Below are 27490 nucleotides of genomic sequence, written 5' to 3'. Positions count from 1 at the left end.
AAGTCATGTAACTCAAGAAATGCTGAAGTGATGAATCTGAACCTTTAAGTCATTATTGGAAGACATATATGTACAGTGCAGCAAGATTTTCAATATTACATTATTATAGTTAAGTGAACTAAAAGTATACTTTTTTGGTTCATTATTTTAAAATTAATCATATTATGCTACATAGCAAAACCATAAAGCCTATAACAAAGGAAAGAAAGGAAAGAAGGAAATAAGAATGAATTTTGTAGAAGTTTACAAGGCTGAAATTGTTCGGAAACAACAGAAGTTAATTTTCCAAAGCATAACCTTAGCAATCTCAAAGGCCAATTTATGCATTACTCTTTTATAATTTTCTAACTACAGATTAATTACTAGACTACTAGAAATAATTTTCTAAGCTCAGTTTCCAGTATATTCACTGCAAACTGCTTGTGTATTTTTTTAAAAATAGCATATCCAGTATTTTGTGTATAAATTTGAGATTCTTCGTTAAGATTAAAAAGAAATAATCAAGTTATTAGTGTACAAAATAAAGAAGTGACCAATGTAATTTGCATAAATAGAGCACTTTGAAGCATATATTTTCCCACATCCGTTTGTTCAGACTTTCAACAAAACAATCTCAACATGCATCACCATTGCTCACATACCTTTCAGACCATATTTGACCTTAAGTGATGGAGATAGCAATTTTAAACAAGCTAACTTTAGCAACCCTCATGTTTTTGTGAAATCAATACAACCCACTACCACAGAAGTCTCTTTATAATATGTGCATGTAATCCTTGATTTTTCAATTCTTGCTGCAAGGTTTCTTACTCATTTTGCTCTCATGCAATATAGCACCTTGTTTCTCATACATTTACCTAGTTCCTAATTAGTCATTTGTGAAGCTAATTGAACTATTCAAAAATTATGTACAGATGTTTTAAGAACATCTAAAACATGGTAAGAGATAAAAATTAATCCAATGCAGTATGAGCTTTCTCTAAAAAAAATTAAAAATATTTAATGTCTTCCATCTTGTCCCTTCCCATCAATTCATATTATTTTAAGGCAGGAGCAAACATAAAACAAGAAACAAAAGTTAAACAATAAATTAAAATGAAGTGAAAGTAAATACAAAAGTAAACAAAGTATTTTACACATTACCTGTTTCTGCTTCCGATTCTGAATCCTCTTCCTCATCTTCTTCACTAGAGCAACTGGATTCATCTTTCTTTCCTTCTTCCTCCTCATCACCCTTTTCTTGTTCTAAAGACTCAATGTTTGATGGATTCTTGTCTTGCTCAATGATCAAAGTATCTTTACTGGAACATTGATATTATAAATATTTATTTATTACTTTTAGGGAAAAAATTGAATATCAAGGTGGACTGTTTGTTCCACAGCATATTCTAGTCCAAACTTTTGTAGTCTTAATCCTTCTTTGCCCCTCTCCCAATGTTAGTTTCAGTTTAGCTACTTACTTTTTAAATGATTTTTGAGACTGATTATTATCCATGTTGGTTGTTGATTCAATTAAAGGTGATTTCTTCTCCTTTTTCTCACTATGAAGCTTTAAGATAAGTTAAAATAGTCAATTAGATTTTTAATTATTATATATAAATTCTACTATTGCAGTATTATTAATTCAAAAAATAAAATCCTTTAATCTTCCAAGACTAATTTTTCAGAATAAAAAGCAACCCTGACCTGGAGCAAACAAACTGTTCTAAAACCATCCCCATCTCTCATATCTGAAGATCATATAAAGATTTCCATAAATACAAAGGCAAGACAAAAATAAATAAAATAGAAAAAAAGTAAAATAAAGCTAGCTCACAACCAAGGAATTATTTTATTAGGCACTGCTTTTAGAAAGGATCCGGAAGTATTGTAAGAGAAACTGCTATGGAAGTGAAGTTTCTGTATTTGGTAGCAGCAGTAATATAAGGATCTCTGGAACTTCAAAATAGCTAAGAGTTGGCAATTAGAAAATGAGTCTTAAGAGTTAATACCAAACTCCCTGAAAAGAAATGGATCCCCATCAGATCATATGTTGTTGTAGCTTAGCATGGAGAAGGCAAACTTTCCTACTTACAGTGATAAATCATGACAACTTATAATATGGGGCCACAAGCTCTAGATGGCAGCTAAATAAAGCCTTGGAAATAAGATGGACTAATTCTACTATGTTTAAACTTCTTCCCAACATCTTATAAAGCTAAAGGATCAAGCAGTGCTTCTCATTTGGGAACAAGGAATAAATACAAACCTTCCGATGCTGCTTGAAGTAGGAAGTAAATGTGGCCTCAAAAAGAACAATACAGAAATCCATGTTTTGTTTTGTTCCTTTAGATTAGATACTAGTGTGCTAAAAAGCCCAAAATATTAGCAAGACCTAAGTTAGTATATGCAAAACATTCTGTGCACATGCTATTAAAATATTCAATTTGAACAGCTCTTAATTTAAACTCAATATGAACGTGGATATCCTTTTTTGTTCTATATATTCTAATAGGAAGGTTCATATTGGTTCACATTTTGTTCTTGCACACTAAAAGAGCTTACCATGTTTTGTTTCTTTTGAAGCTCTTCTAAATAACCTAAAATGTCTTCATCTGCTACATCAAATGCTGTTTGACCCTACAGAAGAGGAAAAAACAGATTATGGTGCAATTAAACTAATAACCACAAAGAACAAGAATTTGCCAGCAGGAAATCTAGATATCAATGTATCCTCAACTACTTCTTGAAGTATCTGCCAAACTCCTTCCCACAGATTTGAAAAAAAAGAGTGAAAATTAGCAATCATTTTAACTGTAGTTCTGATCACTAAATCTTACAAAAGCTCTGAATGCATTCTAAAGAAATTAAAATCAGAGATACAGCTTAAAGCTTTGTTCTGAAATACTGTCAGTTTTCCCATCCTCCCCAAAGGAAAAATGTATTGGCATAATCTGGGGATTCTCCTGGACTCCTGATTCCTGCTTGAGGAGCAAGTGATAGTCATGACCAGGAGAATCTTTGCACAACTTCACATTGTCCACCAGTTACACTCATTCCTGGACCAACCTGATGCCCTTCGCACCCATGCCTTGGTCACCTCCTATTTGGACTATTGTAATGTACTCTACATGGGGCTGCCTTGAAGAATATCCTTAAGCTTAAGTTGACTCACAATGCCATGGTCCAAACAGTTTTGCGCAAGCCTAGACTTGAGCATGTGTCATGTATTTTGCGGAAGCTACACTGGTTGCCAATCTGCTTCCAGGTACAGTTCAAGGTGCTGGTTATCACGTTTAAAACCCTACATGGCTTTGGGCAGGCTATTTGAAGGACTGCCTCTCCCCTCAATTCAAAACTTCATTATGGCCATAGACCAGCATAGGAAGAGTAAAATACAAAGAGTTAGTAATTTTAAAAGCTAAAAGTTCTAAAAAAAACTATAAAAAGATAAAAAATCAATATATGGACAACTAAATCTACACATTCCTAATACAAAACTTCTCCCCTATTATATACTCCCAGCCCACCAGGATGGGAAAGCAGGATATGTCTCATCTGGAAGGTCCATGAAAAAGGCCTTCTTGGTGAAAGCACCTTCTCTGTGGAACATCATTCACCCCGAGATACGGTTGGTCCCCATCCTCTTGCTTTTTGAATGGCCCTAAAAACATGGCTTTATCAGCAGTCCTGGGGACTACAAATGAAAATGGAGCCGATCAAGTGGCCAATTTGCTTGTGTTGTTGCTTCAATGGGGGTAGAATAGAAATGTTTATGGGTTTTTATTATGTGGTATATTTTTAAATGTTGCAAGCCTTCCAGAGTCACCTATGTGTGAGTTGGGCAGCTATATAAATTTGTTAAAAAACGAACAACCTCTGGTGTTCTCACAGTTATTTCCTGACCCCACCCATATATTGTGGGTGATCTATGTTAGGTGACATTAATGAACGAGTAGAAATAAGATGAGAGAATACAGTAAAACTAAATTGCTATTTATTTATTTATTTATTTCATTTATACCCCGCCCTTCTCCCGGAGGACTCAGGGCGGCTTACAGCCAGTTTAAAACAATCCCACATAAATAAATATTTGACCCAGTAATAAATGAGAATAGGAAGCATCCAGTGAGTAAAAAATGGTTGTTTCAAATACCTGGTTTAAATATAGATTTAAACATGAATACAGATGGCCAAGGAACAAATAAAAAATATGCAAGATTGTATTGTTTATGATGAAATAATATTAGTGAAGGATATAAGAATAAAAGACACTAAATTTAAGAAGACTATTATTTGGGAGCTTAACGAGTACATATTTGGAAGCAACACATACAAGAAAAGAATAGAAAGCAGTAATAGTGAGAGTATAAAATGACTGCAGGAAGAAAAACTACACCGGTATTTCTTCCACTAGAATGAATGAAATGTGGATGTAAGAAAAAAAGATGTCAAAACTACATGGACCAAGATGAAAAGAATATTATAGAATGCCATCGAAGCATAGGAAGTTTTCCTAAGAGGCAACATGAACAAGAATGCTTGTTGGAATGATGAAATGAAAGTTGAATAGTAAAATGATGAAGTGAAAGAAAGACAGCACTGATAAATTTAAAGAACAAAAGGTTTAGATGTGATGAAAAAGGATGGCTTGTAGCACAGAAAGGTGGAAGGAAGAGGAAAACTATTTTTTATTCCACAGACTACCTCCTTAAAAGAAAGAGCAACCCAATCTAAAGTAATTTCTAGGGCCAGTGTTCCTGGATGTTTACCAAAGAAAAACAACTTGATTTTGGAGGGATTTAGTCTTAATTTATTTTATTCCATCCAACAGCCTTGAGATACCAATTTAAGCTATCCATGGCATCATCAGTCCATTCTGGGGTGGCAATGTACAGCTGAGTGACATCAACATATTAATGCTACTTCACCTCAAATTAACATGTGATCTCTCCAAGTGACAAATATTAAATAATACAGAGGAGAGCAGAGTTAAGTAACCCTAGTTACCTACTGGACCAAACACAGCCTTGAACACTGCTCTCTCATGAATATAAATTGGAACTTCTCACTCAGCAGGTGTAGTCGATCTTTGCAGACACTCCAGCAGGATACTACTGTTGATATGTAATTTTATCTTACTGTAAGATACTTATAATGTTCTGCAAGCACTCTTGTGTCTGTACTTTCATCACCTCTCCCAAATGCCACTATCTGTTCCAAAAGATGCTCCAATTCACTACAGTATATCTGAAGCATGAGTGGAGAATTTACCAATGGTAAATCAGTACATTCTGCTACAAGGGCTTCATGTATGCTGAACACCCAGAATGTAAAAACACTGAGAAGTATCTTAACTTTTGAAATCGTATCTAGTGTTTAAAATACATTGCATACAAAAATTAGTCATTATAAAATTGAAATGTACAGAATTTAAATTATATAGGAGAATTTGCAGTCATTATTAGAACAACATTTAAAAACAAAAAACCTATGCATATTCCTTTATATATACATTTTGAAGCTTACATTAAATATCAATACTATTCTGATGCTTTGAAATAACACAATGACAAAGAGGCTATTTGAACGACCAAGATTATCACAGTACTATTTAGTTGCAATGTCTCAGCATATTTATAAGTTTGTACTTGCCATTATAACAAATTTCTGTAAGCCAATAGAATGGGGGAGCATACTTTATGCATTTAAAATATGTAAATATCGTAATTCTAATTCCTGAAAAAAAATGTTTATATATAATTTTAGTTGGGACTGTGGCAAAGTCACAAGTGAAAGCTTAAAGTGTGGTAAAGCAAATACCATAAAATATTTGCAGAAGCTTTAAGTTGCTTTAAAACCTTTTTTTAAAAATAGCACAGGTTCAGCTTACTGTAGCTCAGATATACAGCTCAAATGTTAACATTAAAGAATATCTTTGTTAGGTTAGAAACTGGGAATTAAGTCAAATGGAAACCTTACCACTTTATTGACAGTTTCCATGTCACACAAGTTTTCAACTAGTATTCGACATGCTTCTTCTTTTCCCCAATGAGCAGCTGCATGAAGTGGTGTCCATCCATCATAATCTTTAATATTTACATCATACCCAGCTTGTATTAATAGCCTATTAAGTTAGAACAGATAATGTGGTTGAATTAAAAGATTTTAAGTGTTTCAAGAAACCCTACAAGGAGGATAACATTTGCAAATCACTGTATATTCAGAATTGTGTCATTATTACCATTAATACTTTCACAATTATCATACCTACATTGTTATTATTATAAATACAGATAGGCTTCATTTACTGACAGCAAATGGGACTGGCAGTTTTGTTGCTAAGTGAAGTAGTTGCTAAGTGGAAAACCACATGGCTGCAACTATGCTATCCTTTTCTCCATTCCTCCCCACAATCCCAGCAGTGCTAAGATAGCCAACTCAAAACTGACAAAGCTAATCAGTTGACACTTTGGCTTTTGTTTGCTTCCTAACCACTCCCTCACTGTTTAGAATGCTAACTTGGACACTGGTATAATTAGCAAGAATGAATTATTGTTTATATTTACATTTAATGGAGAGGAAGAGAGTGAACAGGCACATAATGGGAAATACACATTGAAAGCAATTCACTGGCAGTCACAAACAGCTGATATTCTCTCCCTTTCCAATCTCTCCACTCTGCAAGAAGGGGAGGGGGAAATGAGTTAGATATAAGAGAGACTGCCTACTGAAATCACTTGCATGCCCTCTCAAAGAGTGGAGAGATGGAGAGGAGAGGAAGGAATAAAAAGAGAGTAAGTAGGCATTGTTTTCAATGTTTATTCCCCATTGTGAGCTTATTTACACCTTTTTTTCATAGATGCCAAAAGCGGAAACTGGAAAGTAAAAATCTTATAAAGATTTGTGGCAAAAAGAATAATTTGAGAGAGTTAATATGAACTTCTAAGATTTGTCACAAACAACGCAATTGTAGGTTGTCACTTAAATTAACTGCATCACATACATTGCGGATTCACTTAATTTAGAGTGAAAGCAAAGTAGGAAACTCCACAAATGTCTAGGAAAATGGAAGAATAGATATGACTTGAATATTGTCTTGCCCTTCCTGGGTCCATAATTTTAAGCTTTTGTGAAGCATTAGTAGAGTATCCAAACTCTACTGATACCTCATACCCAACTTTCAAAATATTGCACTAACAATTAAGAACATTAGATAGATAGATAGATAGATAGATAGATAGATAGATAGATAGATAGATAGATAGATAGATAGATAGATAGATAGATAGATAGATAATTTTGACTTTATATGTAGTTAATATTTCATTATTGACTGATTATGATTAGAAAAGCATTTAACACTATATGTAAATCTAAGCATTCATAGTAAATTATAAATGTGAAACCTATTCAGAAGCTCAACTTACTTTAAGACTTCCGTATACCCTTTAGCAGCAGCTACATGAAGAGCTGTACCACCTGATTTTGCATGCCGAACATCATTTATACGACCACTATTAAGCCACTGTCTAGCATCCCTAAGCATTATACGCTCTTCTTCTTTCCGAGCTGCCTCAATATCAACCCCTAAAAGAACAGAAATATATTCATTTTAAAACCTTTATACATTTATTATTTAAACTGCATGAAATTCATCAACCTCTAAAAAAGACATTGGACAATTCCCCTCCAGTTCTATTTTGTAGAAGTGATTATCCTCAACATTTCGGTTGCGTTTGAGGCAGAAGACAAAACTTGCATGCCACGTACTGGCAGAAATATCATTCTCTTAAAAAGTCTAGTATTATATAGATAATTACATTTTTAAAATGCAATATAGGATCTTGTTCAACAAGCTGGACTGGGTCAAGATACTTAATTACAAGGTGAGGCAGAATTACAGACTGGAGATACAAGCTGAGGTCAATTTTCTAACACATAGTCCAGTCAAATATGCAATTAATGCAGGTAATAATACTTGTACAGTCTAAGATCCAGAATAAGATTTGCAATGTCAGTAGTTTCCATGTTAGTTAATAGTTTCTTATAGATCTGTTTTCCAAGATCCTAATTTCTTTTAACATAAAAACTTGGAAACTTCACCTTTTCCCTTTCATGTACTCTAATTCAGTGACTATGGCAACCACCATGAGCTTATTATTTCTGAAGGTAAAAGTTTAAAAACTAGTAGCAGTAGCCTATGCCTCCCATATCACCCACTTTTTCCAAACAGGCATTTTCTTTCTAAACCTCTTTTTATTAAACATTGGATCTATATAAAGCATTGAATTAGCTTTTTGATCTGCATCAATATGTCCATCTAATTATCATGTTTACAGGTAAATACAAATATGTAATAAATATCACATTTAAAATTACCTAATTACCTCATAAAGATTAAAAAGCCAGAATAGAACAGCAGTCAATCTTAGGATATAAAGGAAGGGTAGCTAGAAAAATATACATAAATAGGTATTGCAGCTTCAAAAATAAATCAAACCATTGAATATTGCTAAGTTTCTTATTTATTAGGCTTCAGAACTAAATAAAAACAATTAAAAGAAAATACTTTTTCCAATGGCAATTTGGCAATTTGTATGTCAATTTGGTAGACAGATTAATCTTTCTTACTAATGGACTAAAATAAGAAACTAATTCAGATTGTATCCAATGGTACTTAATGGTTTTAATTGACAGGATGTTAAAATATCACTTTAATATGTCAAAATGCAATAGACAATTCATAGTGTCATTTTTACCTCAGATCAAAACATTGTTGTCTCATATATCAAATTATAAAAGACTGAAATATTGTCCACTATTTCAAGCACTATTGTTCTATTTATATATAACAGGGGTGTCAAACTGCCGGCCCATGGGCCGGATGCGTCATGGCGAAACCGCATCCACCCCATTGCCGGCAATGGAAAAAAAGTCACAATACGGCATGACACATTACGTGACATTGAGAGTTTGACACCCCTGATATATAAGATGTATTTAAACAAGCAAAAATAAGCAAAGCTCTAAAATCCCACCCACTAGTAAAAGCAGCAATGACTCTATAAATTATATTTGTGTGAAACTGGCATGTTTTAATATCTCAATCTAAAGTTCAAGATTTCTCAAACTGAAATGTTTTATTAAATTACTTCAAATGAAATTATGCTTATATTTGTTGTATCTTCAAAATATAATTGTTTTGTTTTCCCACTTATATTTTGATGGACATTATGGAAATGTGATATTGGGAAGGCTCTACATTAAATGCTGCTGGCAAATATGCTACGATGCCTTCAGAGCTGAAATGGTTCTTTTGCTGTAATTTAGATTAGAAGTGCACAGCTAAAGCCCCAGCATTACAGTTCTTCCTTCCAGAAAATCTTCAGTTTGGCCATGACAGAGTTCTGTAAGTTATTATCAAAAAGTAAATTTTAATGTGATAGAAAGGAATATTTTAAAATATTACATTTTAATTAAATGATCAGATTTAATTTTTGCAGGATCTAATCTGGGTCAGTCACCAGGTGACCAAAAGTTTTGTCTTCCAAGCTTTCGCACTCAGGCTGGAGCCCATCCTCGGGGATCTTTTCTTTTGCAGAGTGTGTGCTATTCTGTGTGTGGTATTTATAGTGCCTGTTGTAAGTGGCTTTTTAAATGTTGATTGAGATGTGTTGATGGCTGGCTTTTAAGTCATTAGCTGTTGTTTGCTTGTGCTGTCTTGCCCTCACCTTCTAAGTTCACTCTGTTCACCCATGACTATAGTGCTAGGTTTGTCACCAACTATATTGTGAAGTTCACAGATGATACACCAGTAATGGGCCTTATTCATGACAACAATGAGAGTGCTTACCGCAAGGAGGTTGAGGGTAAGGAAAACAGCCTAGTTTTAAATACCGGAAAAACCGAAGAGATCATTGTTGATTTCAGAAAAGGCAGGCACAGCCACACTTCTCTGTGCATTAATGATTCACCTGTGGAGATGGTTACCAGCATCAAATTCCTGAGTGTGCAGTTAACAAGTAGGCTAGCTTGGTCACTCAACAGTGACACACTGGTGAAGCGGACACAGCAGCGCTTGCATTTTCTGCGTTGCATGAGAAAAGCATATCTTCCTTTCCCTATCCTTACCACTTTCTATAGAGGGACGATTGAGAGCATCCTGTCATACAGCATCACAATCTGGTTTGGAAGCATCAGTGCTTCACACAGGAAAGCAGTGCAGAGAATGGTGAGGATGGCCGAAAAGATCATTGGCAGTTCCCTCCCTTCCATCCAGGACATAGCACATAAGCGTAGCTTGAGCAGGGTCTGTAAGATTGTCTGGGACATGACACATCCTCTTCACGACCTGTTTTTTTGTTACCTTCTGGGAGGTGGCTCCGTGGTATCCGAAGAAGAACATCCAGATTCAGTCACAGCTTTGTGAACTCTAAAACTTCCTCCTTCCGTTATGTATTCAAGATGGACAGTGATTAATATTTATATGTTACTTATATGTAAGGGTGTAGGTTTATACATATGTTGTATATAGTATGTTTTAAATGTGTGTTATGTGTGTGTACACTTTGAGAAGAAGCAACTAAATTTCACATTTTTAATGTGTGCCATTATGCCCACAGGAAAAAATGACAATAAAGGTTATCTAATCTAATCTAATCTACTTGATAGGCTGGTGGTAAATCAGCAGTCCTGTTGACTGACGAGGGACCTATTTCCCAGACTTCAATCATTTCCCTAGCTGTTTTTGTGCCTGCTCATCCAACAATCTTGGTAGCTGCAAAGTTGAATGTGTGTCCTTGTTCATTGCAGTGTGAGGCTACCAATGAGTTTGGGTCTCCTTGTCTGACCGCTTGCTTGTGTTCCTGCAATTTGGTGGTTAGCTTCCTCCCTGTCTGTCCTACATAGTCACAGGGGCAATCCATGCAGGGGATTCGATAGATTACATTGGAAGTATCTCCCACCTTCAAGCGATCTTTGCAATGCATAGTTTGTCTTCATATGGTAGCTTCTGGGTGGTGTGCGATGCCCACTTGCAAAATATTTTTGATAAATGGCAGGGTGTGTCATGTGATTGGTCTTGTACCTTGTTTCTTCCTTTCTCTCCTCACTGTGTTGTGCAAACATCTTGTGATGAATGACTGTGGGTGCCCATTCTGTTTGTTCACGTGGGTACTTGCTCTCCACCTGTTTGGCTTGCTAGGTACTACAGTGGATGGTTGCTGTTGAAATTCAGAATGCATGGAGTGTTGGTGGCCTTGAGATAAACTGTGGTTTCTAGGCTTCCATCCTCTTGTCTGTTGACACATACATCTAAAAATGGTGATTGCCCAGCTGTTTCTTCCTCCATTGTGAACTGTATGTCAGGGAAGATGAAGGTCAGTAAAGTATGGAAGTCTTTAAGTGCATTTCTCTTGATGATGACAAATGTGTCATCCATGTAGCGGCACCAGAAGGGGCGTTGTCTTACCTGAATGCCTTTTCTCAGCATGAAGAATCCACAAATGGGTTAAGTGTGTCCTCCAGCCCTAATTAGACCAAATCAGTCAAGTTGCCACACCCCTACTCGGCTGGGTCCTGCCCCAGTTTCGAATAGGGCAAATCTAATGACCGTATGACATGTTGGCTCCCAGATCCCTGACACTGGACCTGACTGCGTATTTAAGGGATGGGGGTTGGATTCTCCATTCTTCATGCTGAGAAAAGGCATTCAGGTAAGACAACGCCCCTTCTCCAGCATGTAAGAATGGAGAATCCACGAATGGGACTTACAAAAGCCCCCTAGTCCCTATGGGTGGGAAACAGACTGGTCCAGAGCCGCCGTCGCAGGCACAACCTGCTGTAACACTCGGCGGCCAAAAGATGCCTCCTCAGAAGCAAACTTATCGAGGTTGTAATGCCGCAGAAAGGGGGAAGGTGAGGACCACGTCGCCGCCCTGCAAATATCATCTATGGACGCTTGTGTAGCCCATGCGGCAGATGTAGCGGCACTGCGGGTGGAATGCGCTGTGAGGTGACTTGGAACCGGCAATGGGCGTGTCTGATATGCCTCTGCGATACAGGCCTTGATCCACCTGCCAATGGTAGAAGAGACCTTCTGACCCTGAGAGGTAGGCTGGAAAAAAACAAAAAGGGCTTCTGACCTGCGAAAGGCAGTTGTCTGTTTGATGTAATAACGCAACGCCCTGCGGACGTCCAGAGTATGCCACTGCCGTTCCAATTCATGAGACAGGTTAGGACAAAAATCCGGTAACACGATTTCTTGTGCCCTGTGAAATATGGTGTTAATTTTGGGAATGAAAGAGGGGTCCAGACGCAGGACCACTCTATCTTGGTGAAAGACGCATAAGTCCTCCCTGACAGAAAGAGCTGCCAGCTCCGAGATGCATCTGGCCGATGTAATCGCAACCAAAAAGGCCACCTTGAGAGACAAGGACCGTAGGTTGCAGGTTCTGATGGGATCAAAGGGTGACTCGGTGATGGCCTGTAGGACTTGTGATAACTCCCAAGTGGGATACCGATGAACCACAGGCAGTCTGCTGTTTGTGACCCCCTTGACAAAGGATCTGACCCTGGGGTGTTGGGCCAATGGGGCCAAATTGTCACAGGTGAATACCGTGGAGAGGGCTGCCACCTGTCTGCGGATAGTGTTGGGCGCTAAGCCCTTGTCCACGCCCTCCAACAAATAGTCCAAGAGGCGTGGAATTGTCACCTCCGAGAGGGCCAAGTGATTCCCTTTGCACCAGTGGCAAAAATGTATCCACGTGGCATCGTAAATATGGTTTGTCACCGGCTGCCGGGAGGCTTGAATCATCGAAATCACCCCTAATGAATAGGAACCCTGTGCTAAGGACCAGCGTTCAGATGCCAGGCGGCTAACTGGAGCCACTGTGAATCTGGATGTTGTACGGCTTCCTGTAAGAGAATTATCCGACCTGGAGGAATCTTCCACGGAGGAACTACGGAGAGGCCCACAAGGTCCGCAAACCACGGCCATCTCGGCCAGTGTGGAGCAACGAATATCACCTCTGCCTGCTCCTGCACAATTTTCCTGATGACTGCCAGAATCAGAGGGAGAGGGGGAAAGGCATACAGCAGTCCCCCTGGCCATGGGCTGCGAAGAGCGTCCGCTCTCTCCACCCCTGGAGAGGGGAACCGAGAGAAGAACCGTGGAAGCTGGGAGTTTGCCGGAGATGCGAACAGGTCCAGAGTAGGTTGACCGAACCTCTGCGAGATTTCCCTGAAGAGATCTGGATGCAGACACCATTCCGAATGGTCCACTGTCGAGCGGCTCAGGTAGTCCGCCTGTTGATTCGCCTCTCCCGAAATATGTTCAGCCTTCAGGGAGAGGAGATTCTGCTCTGCCCAGGATCCCAACAACTGAGCCTCAGTCATGAGAGACCGAGATCGAGTGCCGCCTTGTCGATTTACATGTGCTTTTGCCGCCACATTGTCCGTGAGGATCAACACATTGTGTCCCGTCACCTTGTCGCGGAAGTGGCGGAGGGCCACATGAATAGCTCTGAGCTCCAACCAGTTGATGTTGTGCTTCAGGTCCAACCGGGACCACCGGCCCTGAGCCAACTGAGATTGGAGATGTGCTCCCCAGCCAAACAGACTGCCGTCTGTGGTCAGAGTTAGCCGGACAGGTTCCTTGAATAGAGACTCTTTGGCTAACACTGGAGAGGTCCACCACTGAAGAGATCTGAGAGTCTGGAATGGAACCCGTACCCTTTGGGTGGAAGAGCTGGTGCCTATCCTTTGAAATGGGAGCAAGAACCATTGGAGGCGCCTGGCGTGTAGTCTGGCCCAAGGAACTATGGCAATGCAAGATATCATTTTTCCCAATAGTTGGGAGAGCACAGCCAGAGACACTACTCACTCCCTGCAGACCTTGAGGACCATGGTTTGAATGCTGGCCTGACGCTCCCGGGACAGATATACCTGGCAAAGGTTTGTGTCTGTTATCGCGCCCAGGTGCAACAGGCAGTTGGAAGGAATCAGGTGACTTTTTTGGAAATTGACCAGAAACCCATGGTTCTGTAGCATCTCTACGGTTAAGTCCAAGTCCGCTTGGGAGTTCAGAGTAGAGGACGACTGAATTAGAATGTCGTCCAGGTAGCACTGAACGCGGATCGGTACTGATCTGAGATGCGCGGCTAGTACCGCTAGGACCTTGGTGAAGACCCTGGGAGCTGATGAGAGGCCGAACGGTAGAGCCTTGTACTGATAGTGGTTGTTGGATAACTGAACCTGAGAAATTGTCGGTAACTCAGATGTATGGGAATGTGGAGGTATGCCTCCATAAGATCTACCAATGTCATGAAGTCCCCTTTTCGGATGCTGGTCACAATGGACTGGAGGGTCTGCATTTTGAATTTGCGATACGAGAGGTGGGAATTTAGTCTCTTGAGGTCTAGTATCACCCTCCAACCCCCCCCCGAGGCCTTTGGAACAACAAACAGTATGGAGTAGAAGCCCTGCCCTAGGTGGTCTGTGGGCACCCTCTCTATGGCCCTTATGCTTAACAGATGTTGAATGGCATTCTCCATAAGTTGCTTCCTTACAGGGTTCCTTGACGGGGGGGCAGGAAATGAAACGTCGGGGAGGTCTTGTCACGAACTCCAGAGACAGGCTGTCTCTGATGGTGGTTAGCACCCAAGCGTCCGTGGTTGTGGTCTCCCATTGGTGGATAAAGTGAGTTAGTCTGCCACCTATGGGAAAGACCAGCCCCGAGTCACTTCTGTCTCCAGAAAGGCCGGCCTCCCCTGCCTCGAAAGGGCCGCTTGGTTTGGACCTGTTGTCTGGGTCTGTCTCTGTAGCCGGACTGGTCCAAAGGGCGGTCTGGCGCTGCCAGAAAGGGCCGTGAGATGTTCCCCGACGCCGAATCTGATCCCAACCAAAAGGAGGGGCGGCGGCCGTACGGGAAGAACCGTCGGCTCGACCTCTTGGAGAGGTGGTAAAGAACCCTCTGCTTCTCCCTGTTCTCTACTAGGTATGGGGTGAGGGCCTCACCAAAGAGACGCCCTCCCTGGTATGGGGCGGCGGCCACTCGCCATTTATGTTTGGTGTCAGCTCTCCAATTCCTGAGCCACAGATTGGATCCTGCAACCTTATCCTGGGACACGTATATTCACCTTCATTCGATTTAGTTTTTATTTTAAATCTGCTCCAAATACTAAACATAGCCTCAGAGTGGTATACAGCACCCCTATTTTAAACTCAATACAAACATGTATTGTAATGCCAACAACCAATCTGAAATATTGTGTATTTTTCCTCAGTGTTTTTATCTTAAAAACAATACTGACTGAAATTCAATCACTTTTTTAAAATAAACATCAGTGGCTGAGCTCCCATCTTATCAGCCAAGCTGGGGGGAAAATCCTTTAATTTCCAATTTTAAAATACATTGCTATTCGGAACATAAATATAGTTTTTCAAAGTATTTTTCTTACATACTGTTGTATCCCAAAGGGAAAAAAAGCCTACATTCAGCAACATCTTTCCCTTCTTCTCCTTCACCAAAATATATACAGATAAAAATTCTATGTAACTCACAGCTCCTCTACATTGTTAAAATCAGCTGAAAATAATTGTGGATTTCCTCGCCTCCAAAAAGGATGTCCAAGGGATACAGTTGCATATATATGTATATGTATATTACATGTATATGTGTTGTGTGTGTTTGTACATGTATGTATGTTATATGTAGATGTGGTATATGTATATGTGTGTATATGTATGTATATATATAAGAGCACATTGGACATGGACAAAATTCCAATAAAGACCATCATTAGGGCAAAGAAAAAACTGACAGTTTTCATAAAACTAATTTCTATGAAATGAGTATCCCATTTGCAAAAATTAATTTATCCCATCTAGTTTATAACTACATGCCATTTTGCCTCCTATTCCTGCTCCCAGCAAAAACAGAGGAGAGGAAAGAGGCAGGATGGAAATGGGAAAAACCAACGCTGGGAAGAAAAGGAAAAGAAATAAGGAGAAAGAGATGCACAGAGAAAGACAAAAAAAATTGTTTACAGAAAACCCACTAAGCATCAGTGCTGGTACAAATTGAATGAATAATGCTATATGGATTTTTTTAGTGTTCTATACTTAATTTTCTTCTATCATTAATTTTTGTTACAATATGGAATTTTCTAACCATTACACATAGTTAATGCATTAAATCTTTTATGTTACCTTGTCGATTCACTTCATTTTGAAGCAATTCTTCCATTGCTTCTTCTTCAGCAATATCTAATGGAGTGTTTCCTTCACTGTTTACAGCTCCTACATATGCTCCTTGACTAATCAGGTATCTGTTAATTGAAAGAAGAAATAATGACAAATTAGTTTTAATATAAGTACAGATTTCTTTTAATAGCAAAGCATAATTGTGCATTTGGGGAAAAATAGTAAAATTTGTAAAATTGCAATAAGATTATCTCTGTGTTAGTAGGATCCTTAATAAGACCCCTTAAATTAAATTGTCTACTACATATGCAATTCTTCTATATCCTACAGATTCTGGTCCTTAAAGTGGTGACAGTAAACCGCACACCCTGGTGTCTCCCATGCACTATGCTTTACCCGATCATTTTTAAAGTATTGTTATACTTAAAAATAAACACATGGAAAGCTAGCATCATGCAAACTGGAAAGCATGTAATATGGCTTTCTTTTTCAAAATATTTCATAAACTCTAAAAGAATCCTTAGAAAGTAAAATGGTATAAGAATTTTGGTTTGTGCTTTCTTTGGAAGTGTGTATATTTCTCTAGAAAAGGTAAAAGATTTGCTGAAATATTAAAAAGCATTTTGGGAGATTACAGGGAATAACCTCAATCATTTACTAACTTCATGTAAAGAGGTTTTGAGTAATGGTTTATTTGCCATGGCAATCATTTGTGAGAATGACCATTATATGATGTTAGACGTCTATGGTTTCTGTTCAGATCATATACATTTTTGCCTATATGAACTAAAAATTCTTAATGTGCTCACTAACCCAAAAAGCTTGAAAACCCCTGCAGTAATCATTCCATTAATATTAATTAGAAATAAAGCATAATGTTATTTTGATACAATTTGCAGATACAGAATCATAAAATGTATGAACTAAAAAACATCTTACAGATCATTGTTTTATTCCTTCTTCTGAGTCAGAAATTTAAGGAATCACCTCACGCATGTGGCCATTTATCTTCATTAGAAAATGAAGGAAGAGGAGTAGTTTATCATTGTTTAAAAAAATATTCCACTGTTTCAGTTTTTATGGTCGGATAATTCATTCTAACCTATAAATTAAAATTGTACCTGACAGTCTTTTAGAGATTTGTAGACCACAGTCTTAACTCCCATTAGTCTCCTCCCATTAACTAAGCATGCCATTTTTTTTTAACTGCAGAGCGCTTTGTTTCCAGGCCTCTATCTTCCATCTATTCCCCCATACACATCTATCCATTTATTTACCAAATTGATACAACCATCCAGCAAAACAATTAAAACAAGTCTTAAAAATAATTAAACATAAATATAAATAAGACCGTGGAACAATGCATGAAAGTCTCACACATAATACAATCACTTTGCAGGCTCCCTGTTCCAATAGATTGCTAAACCTGCTGAAAAAAGATACATTTTAAGAGATTTCCAGAAGTTCCAAAGAATAGATGCTATAGCAGAAAAGGCTCATCTTCTAGAACCCATCATAATGCACACCTGTTTGAACGTTCACACACGCATTTCTTTGCAATTTAGTGTAGTGTAGATTTTAAACTGTCCTGCATGTACTTTCCTGGGATTTCAATCCACCTTGTCCATGCTTGATATTATCCAACTGACCAGATACTTATAATTCATCCTGATGGCTCTTGATGGTTTGGCCATTTGGCATTTCAATTTCATTATCTTTGGTGATTTTACCTGGATTTATTGCTACTACAGGTAGTCCCATTCATTTAATGACCATTCAAAGTTACAACAATACTGAAAAAAGTGACTTATCACAATTTTTCACATTTACAACCACTGCAGCATCCCATGTTCATGTGGTCAAAATTCGGGCACTTGGCAACTGGCATGAATTTATGATGCTTGCATTGTCCTAGGATCATGTGATCACCTTTTGTGACTTTCTGACAAGTAGAAGCCAGATTCACTTAACAACCATATTATTAACTTAATAACTGCAGTGATTCACACAACAGCTGTCTTGCTTAGTAATGGAAATTTTGGGCTCAATTTTGATCGTAAGTTAAGGACTACCTGTAAAGCACACATCTCCAAGTCCCATCTTAAACAGGCAATTAAGAATATCTCAGACATTGGAATTAAATGAGTTCAAAGGCTTTAAGGTTGCTCTAATAGTACTGCCACATAAGATTTTACACACACACACACAACACATTCCCTAGAGCTAAAATAATAAACAAATACTTTCATATTTCTCTCTCACTGAATATCTATGTCCAGTCCTCAGACTAATTATCAAGAATTGAAGTTAATTTCAAGTTCTCTTCCCCCCCCCAATAATTTTACCTTTTCCAAATGAGTTGCCAAGTTTTATTTTTAAAACCTTCAAGAATAATGGAACATACATATTACAGCAAACTTCCCTCAGACTAATTACCAAAAATGGAGAAGCAGTCAATTTCAAGTTGTCTTCCCCCCCCCAATAATTTTACCTTTTCCAAATGAGTTGCCAAGTTTTATTTTTAAAACCTTCAAGAATAATGGAACATACATATTGCAGCAAACTTTCCCTCATGAAATGTATGTATATGATTGCTAATATATTGTGCTGCCTCTTCCCAGAAAAAACTAAGACCGCTCTTCTGTTGCTTTTTCATAAAGAAAAAAGTTCCCAAAAGTTGGGAAACAAATACTGGCTGGAAAAATTTGGGGAACAATAGAAAAGGCCGAAATTTGTTTTGAACTCTGGCTTAATCTCAAAGGTCAACACATTCTAGAACTCATTCAAGAATCCATGTGAACTTGCACAAGTGTTGAGAACATGTAGTGTCAGGGGACTCAAAGTCACAGGCTGCATGGAACCTCCACAAGCTATTTATAACAGCTCATGACAATACTTGGGCAAAAATAAGTTATGGGGGACATCTGTCTCTTGGCCAGTAACTTTTAGCCAAAGAAGTCAGGATTTCTCCCTCATCATTTCCATGAGTATAACTACCATGCTTCCCTGAAAATAAGACTCACCCAGAAAACAAGCCCTCGCCTGTTTTTTTTGGCATGCGCCTAATATAAGCCCTACCCCCCAAAATAAGCCCTAGTTAAGAGCCCGCCCACTCCATCCCAGTCTGGTTGCTCGCTGCCACAGGGGCAGGGGAGCGCGCATCACACTGGTGCCGCTGCCACGAGGGAGTTGCCCCACATGCCCTGCACCTGCTTACCTAAGGGCTCCTGCAGACAGGCCACTCCCCGTTTGACCCGGCTGCCCACCCACCTCTTCCCTTTCACTCCCCTCCCGAGCTGGACTGCCATGCTACAGAGGATCGGCAGGGGAGGCTCGGTTGCCTTACCCGGTCCCCCTCTGCCATTTCAGAGCCAGGGGGGAGTGCGCAACAGCTGTGTCTGCTGCTAGAGGGGCTACTACTGCTTCACCCCACAGATCACCTGTCCAATGGCAGCCACCACCTCCTTCTCCTCCGCCAACTCTCCCATGGCTTACGCCCTGACCAGGAGGCGCAAGCTTCCCCTGCCACTTCCCTCCACCTGCCAGACACCCATCAGCTCCCTCCCACCATCTGCTTGCCTGCAGCCGCAACGGCTTACAGGGCTTCCCAGGGCAGACGCTTGTGAGGCGAGGGCAGTCCCGGCAGAATGTGCCTTCAGATGAGGAGGAGAGCGGCACGGAAAGGCAGGGGAAGCCGAAGGACCGGGCGGCACAAGCCAGATGGCACAAGTCAGTTCTCTGTCTGGGCAAAAAGTGTTTGGGTGCCTATGGGGTGCCCTGACAGAGAAGTGATGGGAGACTGGAAGCTTCATCTGCTTGCAAAAGGAAAGAGCGTGACAGGCGGAGGGAGGTGGCAGGGGAGGCTTGGGCCGCCCGGTCCTTCGGCTTCCTCTGCCTGTCCGTGCCACTCTCCTCCTCGCCTGAAGGTATGTTCCGCCAGCACTGCCCTCACCTCCCTTCTGTCCTGTAAGCCCTGTAAGCCATTGTGGGCGTGGGCAAGCAGACAATGGGAGGGAGCGGGCAATGGCAGCAAAGTCAGACATCCCCTAAAAATAAGCTCTAATGGGTATTTTGGTCATTCATACATACATACATACATACGTGAGTGCGTGTACACACATACACACACATATATATGTAGCAGAAAACAAACTGCCTCACATATACACTCAACAGAAAAGTAAATTTTGCAGTCAGCCAATCTCAGTTGGGCTCATCTTAGGCTAAGTAGAAATAGTTCCACCCCTAGGTATAAAGATGGCTGTATCTTTAAATCCACAGCTAGGTATAAAGACGGATATATCTCACAATGTGAGGCTACGGTTACAGCTGCACCCTTCTTCTCTGTCCAGCCACGGTAATGCCATTCCTTCTCATGATGACAAGCTGACAATCATCCTGTATATTTGGTAATATAGAAAATAAGTGAAATTTTGTTGCTCATGAACTGTTGCAGATGCTGAGTATGTAAAATGGATCAGATCAAAAGCCCACTACACATGGCTAACAAATACAGATTTTGAGTGAATTTTAGAAATTATTTATCTACACAAGAGAAATGTTGAGCCCTGCAATACAAAAATAGCAATTAAGCATTAATGTATTAACCTTACTAAGACAGCTGCAAGCAATTAAATTTCAGATTTGCAAATATCTTTAAGAAATGCATCACATAAATTATATATTAGTTTCTACGTAATGGAGTTTCTGTGCACTAAAAGCATACAGAACTATTTTGATTTGCCAACTAATATAACACTGTTATAATCCTAAGGATGGAATATGAATTTTTCATCGACCCAGGAGTCTATGGGAAAGAAATGTTTGCATTTTACATTACCAATTTGACTTTTAATTGTCAGCTATATTTCATTTAGCATCACGAGATCAGTATATATATATGTTGCAAACATCTTTCACAAGATGATATATGCAAATTAATTTACATGTAATTTTTGATATGATAAAGGTGGGAGATGAGACGTGTATTAGCAAATATTTCAAAGGTATTAGTTTCTCAATGTATACTGCCTTGGAATTCTATTCCTAAAATACCTTCATCATAATAGTTCATCTGAACATGGTAAGATACAAAAGCAAATTTCAGGAAACTAGGCAATGTTAGATTTGACAAAAATTACATTTTCTGGATTTCTCCACTAGCAAATAACCTCTCGGGTATGACTTTTTCAGTTGCCCCTTTTGCATCAAAAATCTCTATGCAATTTTTATTATAATATCCTATACTCTAGGATGCCTCAGGGAAAAAGCACTGTTATTATAGCAAGACAAGGTTATCAATGGAGAATGCATCTAACCATCAGAAGGCAAGGTAAAATTTTGTGTCTACCCTGCTAATCATCAAAGAAGTCACTTCCTGAACTGGCAATCTCCATGATATCTGTAAAACTACAAATAATGCCCTTCTATAGTATGGCATTTCTGGTCTAGATAAATTTCTGAAGTTTCTGCATGTATGAAACCTATAAAGAATCCTAAGCTTCTCATTTAGAGAAGGAAAGCTGATTTTCTTCTGTTAACAACTCTTCAAGCATTGCTGACATTAGCCTAAGATACACACCATATCTATACAGTTTCTCAGCTGCAAGGAAAGCAAGCAAGCACTGATCCAATACAAATGAATAATCACTCTGGCCAATAATATAAAGCCAAGAAAAATACCAAATATTTATTATCAATAGATAATACAGTACAAAGATTAAAATAACTTTCACACAGCAGTGATGATTTTCTTGTTCATATTGATATTAACAAATGTAATTACCATTAAGAATGTCCAAAGAATTATTAGCCAAAAATGTTTAACATTTATCTGACCTGAAAATATAAAACTTCTGTAAATTCTGAAAATAGGGAAGAAAAAAAATGAGTGGTTTTTTTCCAGAAAATTGGGAAAGAATTAAATATACATTATATACAATAAAATGCATTTTTATGTTATCTTAGACTAAAATAAATTCATTTTGTTCTTTTAAGAACTTAGGAGTACAATATTAAAACTTGGTTTGCCCAGATCGTTATGTCTGGCATGTTAAATATAAAAATATAATTTGGTTATGGAATAATTACAGTCAGTGATTAATTTCATTTTAAATCTACATTGTGGCATCATTTTGAGATCTTTGAGACATTTTACAATTGCACTGCTTAGTGATGAAGGTTCTATCAACTGTAATCTAGTTAGTAGTACGTCAACCGTGAGGTCCTCAAATGCTGCTAAGCACTTTTTTCCCTCCCACAAATGGAGGTCAACCAATTACTGTGGCAACTCTTTTGAGGCAAAATTGCTAGCTTAAATCCTCTGCAATACACAAGTGGGAATTTACACAAAGAATGTCCAGGAATCAGTCCAAACAAAAATTCTGGGATCAATTCTCACTGCATCCAATAGAACTGCAAATATCCTGCTAAGTTTTGAAAAATAAATTATTGCAATCCTGATAAGGGCCTGGAAGATAATGATGAATTAGAGGGCTGAAAATGCAGTGTTTTCTAGCTTTACCCCTTTAAGTTGCACAGATAGCCTGCATTGAAAAAGTTAGCACCATTCCTAATATTTCAAATTAAACAGCTACTCACCCAAAGAATAAAATATATGGAGTTTGAAGCTAAAGTTAACAATCAATGTCTACATCGCAAAAAATGGATAAACAAGAACATTTGAGAACCAACAAAATATTTACAGAACCTTTCTCTCCTGATGCTGAGGACAATCTTCTTCAAAATCAGACACAATAACTTAACATCTGCTTTGTTAAACAGCAGATATTCTAAAATCCATTAATCAAGCTCGCCTGCCTGCTTAGTGGCAATGAGATCAAAAACATTTCACATGTATTATTACACTGTAAATTTTAGAGGAGTATTCTGTTTATATTTTGCCCCCAATAAATAAATTCCCAGGAAGATAATTTCTACATGAATATTCTATCAGAAGACACAAAAACCACTATTAACTGCATGGCAGCCAAATGTTGCATTATTGCAATGAAAATAAGATATAATCATCTTCAAGGCTAATTAGTTTTCATTTATTTATTATGAAATATATATGAAGATCTGCAATCCTTTATATAACTTGTTTTAGAGAGCATGTATTTTTACCTTACATAATGTAATACAAAGATCATATCTGCAGAGATTATTACTATATATAAAAACTCCCTTTGACACTGTAATCCCTTAATTCAGGATAGAGTCAGGGCGACTGAATGGAGTTGAGCATTTACTCGCCAGATGCCCTTCCTAATGCCATGCAGAGTTCTCAACAGATATTTTTTCTTTACACCCTAGGAGAGAAATATCTGCTGCTATCTAAGATTGAACCCTTAACCTTCTGAGAGGGATATAAGTGTCCTCCCCACTAGGCCACCATACCACTCATATTACTACTATACATCATTATAGTAATTTATGCAACATTTTATGTTGTTATTTTACCTTAATTCATTTTGATTTGATTTCTTGGATTGTATCTATTTTGTTCTTCTACTGATCATTGACTGAATAAATTACTGATTCAACAATCTGTTAGTTCTCCATCTGGGCGGAAAGTGTTTGGGCGCCTATGGGGCACTTGGAAATCTATCTATCACAGCCCCTAAAAAAAATTATTCAGATATCACACAGCACAGGAGGCAAGAAATAATTCCGAGAAAAACACCATTGGGCAAAGCAATAAAAGTTAACATCAGCAAACAAATCATGACTGTAACTTCCCAACTAGGGCAACATAACTAAAACTATTGCATAATTAAAGCATCAAAGCCCATAGAGAGGTCCAGAAAATTAAAAGGTCTTTATTCTTCCTGTGTCGTTTTAAGACATAATGCCAAAGGCACTTCTGGTACTCAAACCAATCCTTATACCTGATAGTGTGTCATCACCAGTGAATACCACAAAAAAGATCAGCAAAGTTCTATGCCTTTCAAATTTCATTTAGTACTCACATAGACAAGACTATTCCTTAGGCTTTTCATGAAATTAAGGAACAGCAAGTGCATTTGAAACTGAAGCTCAATGTATCCTGAAAAGCAGCTAATACATGCAACTTGAAACAACTAAGAAAAAATAATTTTACTTTTCCAAACTAATACTTAATTTTATTAATACCAATGAACTTTGGTATTTAAGTTACATAAACAGAACAAATAACTTAAAAGCATAGAATCAATGTATTATAAAAATACTTATACATAAGCAAATGCAGACTTGTATTTTAGTGATGAAAAACAGTCCAAGCAAAGTATTTATTAATAAACTAGTGGAGTCTAAATTTATTTATTTACAATCCAAGTCAGCTCAGCATTAATACATCTTAAGTAACAGTGCATAAATACATTAAGATTGTTTTATAAGCCAAGTCTATGAATAAAAAATTTGCTACTCCCTTTGAAACTCTCTCAAAATGCCTCAATCTCTTCATCATGAGTGGAGTTTATCAAACTCAGGAGAGAGTGTATTAACTCTGATTACCAGTGTATGTACAGTGGGCACTTTGAAAGAACGCGTGAAACAGACTCAACCTCATATGGAATGTTGGCATATTAGCTAACTATCACTCTAGTAGGGTATAATGGAATGTGTGGATGACTTTGGAGAATGAAGGGAAGAAATGCTGCCTAGGAAACGATCAGGCAAGAAAGACAGGAATCCCTAATGGCTTAATAGTCAAGAGATAAATTTAGGAAGGACCTGCCCTAATGAATCAAGCAGTTAAAAGTGGAAGCAGGAAGTTTATACTTTCAGATTTGCCAGCAGATTCTGTTACAATAAAGTAGAATTAGTTCATCTTTATCATATTAGTTCATCTTGGGAGGGTTGATATACATATAGAACATCTATATGGGCTAGGCAAAAGTCTCTTCTTTGCGAGGGATATAGAATTTTATAGAAGTAGTTGTGGTCTGTCCAGGAGGAGAGAGCAATTCATCTGTACGGAAGATAGGAAAGTTTGGCTTTGCCTATAGATAAAATAACCTTTATTGTCATTTTTTTACTGTGGGCACATTGGCAAACATTAAAAATGAAATTTAGTTGCTTGCTCTCCAGGTGTACACATACGTAATACACATTTAAACATGCTATATACAACATATGTGTAAACCTACACCCTAACATATAAATAACATACAATATTAATCACTGTCCATCTTGAATACATAACGGAAAGTGGAAGCTTTAGAGTTCATAAGGTTAATACTGTATGGAACAAAACTATGACTGAATCTGGATGTTCTGCTTCAGATACCACGGAGCCTCCTCCCAGAAGGTAACAAGGAAAACAGGTAGTGAAGAGGATGTGAGCATCCCAGACAATCTTGAGGATCCTGCTCAAGCAACACTTATGTGCTATGTTCTGGATGAAAGGGAGGGAACTGCCAATAATCTTTTCTGCCATCCTCACCACTCTTTGCCCCGCCTTCCTGTCTGAACCAGTGATGCTTCCAAACCAGACTGTAATGCTGTATGACAGGATGCTCTCGGTCGTCCCTCTGTAGAAAGTGGTAAGGACAGGGGAAGGCAGATGTAATCTCAGAGGCACTGAACTATATGTTTCAAACATCCTGGAGCACTGGGGAACTACCAGAGGACTGCAAAAGAGCTGATGTAGTTCCCATCTTCAAAAAAGGGAGAAAAATGGATCCAGGAAACTACAAACCTATCAGCCTGACCTCAATACCTGGGAAGATTCTGGAAAAGATAATCAAGCAACAAATCAGCGAACACCTAGAGGCAAACAAAGTCATTACCAAAAGCCAATATGGGTTTGTCAAAAACAGATCATGCCAGACAAATCTTACTGCATTCTTTGACCAAGTGACAAAATTAGTGGACCAGAGGAATGCTGTGGATATAATTTACTTGGACTTCAGTAAGGCATTTGATAAAGTGGACCACAACCTACTACTTGATAAGATAGAAAAATGTGGGTTAGACAGCATCACCATCAGATGGATTGGTAGCTAGCTGACCAGCTGTACTCAGCGTATGGTCCTCAATGGAACTGCATCTACATGGAGGGAAGTGTGTAGTGGGATGCCCCAGAGCTCTGTTCTGGGCCCAGTGCTCTTCAAAATCTTAATCAATGATTTGGATGAGGGGATAGATGGGGAACTTATTAAATTTGCAGACTACACTAAGCTGGCAGGAATAGTCAACATTCCAGAAGATAGGCTTACGATACAGAAGGATCTTGACAGACTTGAACATTGGGCGCTATCTAACAAAATTAAATTCAATGGTGAAAAAAGTAAGGTTCTACATTTAGGCAAGAAAAACCAAATACACGGGTATAGTATAGGTGGTACATTGCTCAATAGTACTAACTGTGAGAGGGATCTTGGAATCCTAATGGACAATCACTTAAATATGAGCCAGCAGTGTGCTACAGCTACCAAAAAAGCCAACACAATGCTAGGCTGCATTAACAGAGGGATAGAATCAAGATCACATGAAGTGTTAATACCACTTTACAATGCCCTGGTAAGGCCACACTTGGAATACTGCATCCAGTTTTGATCAACACAATGTAAAAAAGATGTTGAGACTCTAGAAAGAGTGCAGAGAAGAGCAATAAAAATGATTAGGGGACTGGAGGCTAAAACATATAAGGAACGGTGGCTGGAATTGGGTATGTCTAGTTTAATAAAGAGAAGGACGAGGGGTGTTGGAAGACATGATAGCAGTGTTCCAATATCTCAGGAGTTGCCACAAAGAAGAGGGAGTCAAGCTATTCTCCAAAGCACCTGAAGGCAAGACAAGAAGCAGCAGATGGAAACTAACGAAAGAGAGAAGCAATCTAGAACTAAGGAGAAATTTCCTGACAGAACAATTAATCGGTGGAACAACCTGCCTCCAGAAGCTGTGAATGCTCTAACACTGGAAGTTTTAAAGAAGAGACTGGACAGCCATTTGTCTGAAATGGTACAGGAGGTTGCCTGAACAGGGGGTTGGACTAGAAGACCTCCAAGGTCCCTTCCAACTCTACTACTATTACTACTACTACTACTACTACTACTACTACTACTATTATTATTATCTTACTACTACTATTATTCATTAGATGTGAATCTCAGTCAACTGAACATTCAAATTGACTAGCGCTGGTGGTTGACACGGGTTGTTGCCAGCATTCTAGGTATCAACCAGGTACCTCCTTAAAATGTAAGATGTTCCGAGTAGCGCAGTTTTTTTGTAGCATTGCTGGAGTTATTGCAGGAAGCTGCAATTTCTTGAAATATTTTGCAAAGTTTTGGGACATAGTTCGCAGTGCCCCGATGAC

At 38.5% G+C, this 27490-nt stretch overlaps 1 protein-coding gene across 1 annotated transcript in view; it reads right to left on the bottom strand.

The window, feature by feature from the left end:
* The window catches only part of PPP1R12A (protein phosphatase 1 regulatory subunit 12A), a 78234-nt gene that overhangs the window by 42987 nt on the left and 7757 nt on the right, over positions 1-27490 (bottom strand). Inside the window, exons 2-7 of the mRNA XM_015812036.1 lie at positions 16192-16310; positions 7410-7569; positions 5962-6106; positions 2545-2619; positions 1461-1549; positions 1144-1301 (exon numbers count right to left, since the gene is read on the bottom strand). Of these exons, the coding sequence (XP_015667522.1) occupies positions 1144-1301; positions 1461-1549; positions 2545-2619; positions 5962-6106; positions 7410-7569; positions 16192-16310 (746 nt within the window). The remainder of the gene's footprint in view (positions 1-1143; positions 1302-1460; positions 1550-2544; positions 2620-5961; positions 6107-7409; positions 7570-16191; positions 16311-27490) is intronic.

This window comes from Protobothrops mucrosquamatus, unplaced genomic scaffold (genome assembly GCF_001527695.2).
Source record: "Protobothrops mucrosquamatus isolate PMUCROS unplaced genomic scaffold, P.Mucros_1.0 scaffold63, whole genome shotgun sequence".
Taxonomy (NCBI): domain Eukaryota; kingdom Metazoa; phylum Chordata; class Lepidosauria; order Squamata; family Viperidae; genus Protobothrops; species Protobothrops mucrosquamatus.
Note: the sequence above shows the minus strand (reverse complement) of the source record. Positions and strands in the feature narration are given on the sequence as shown.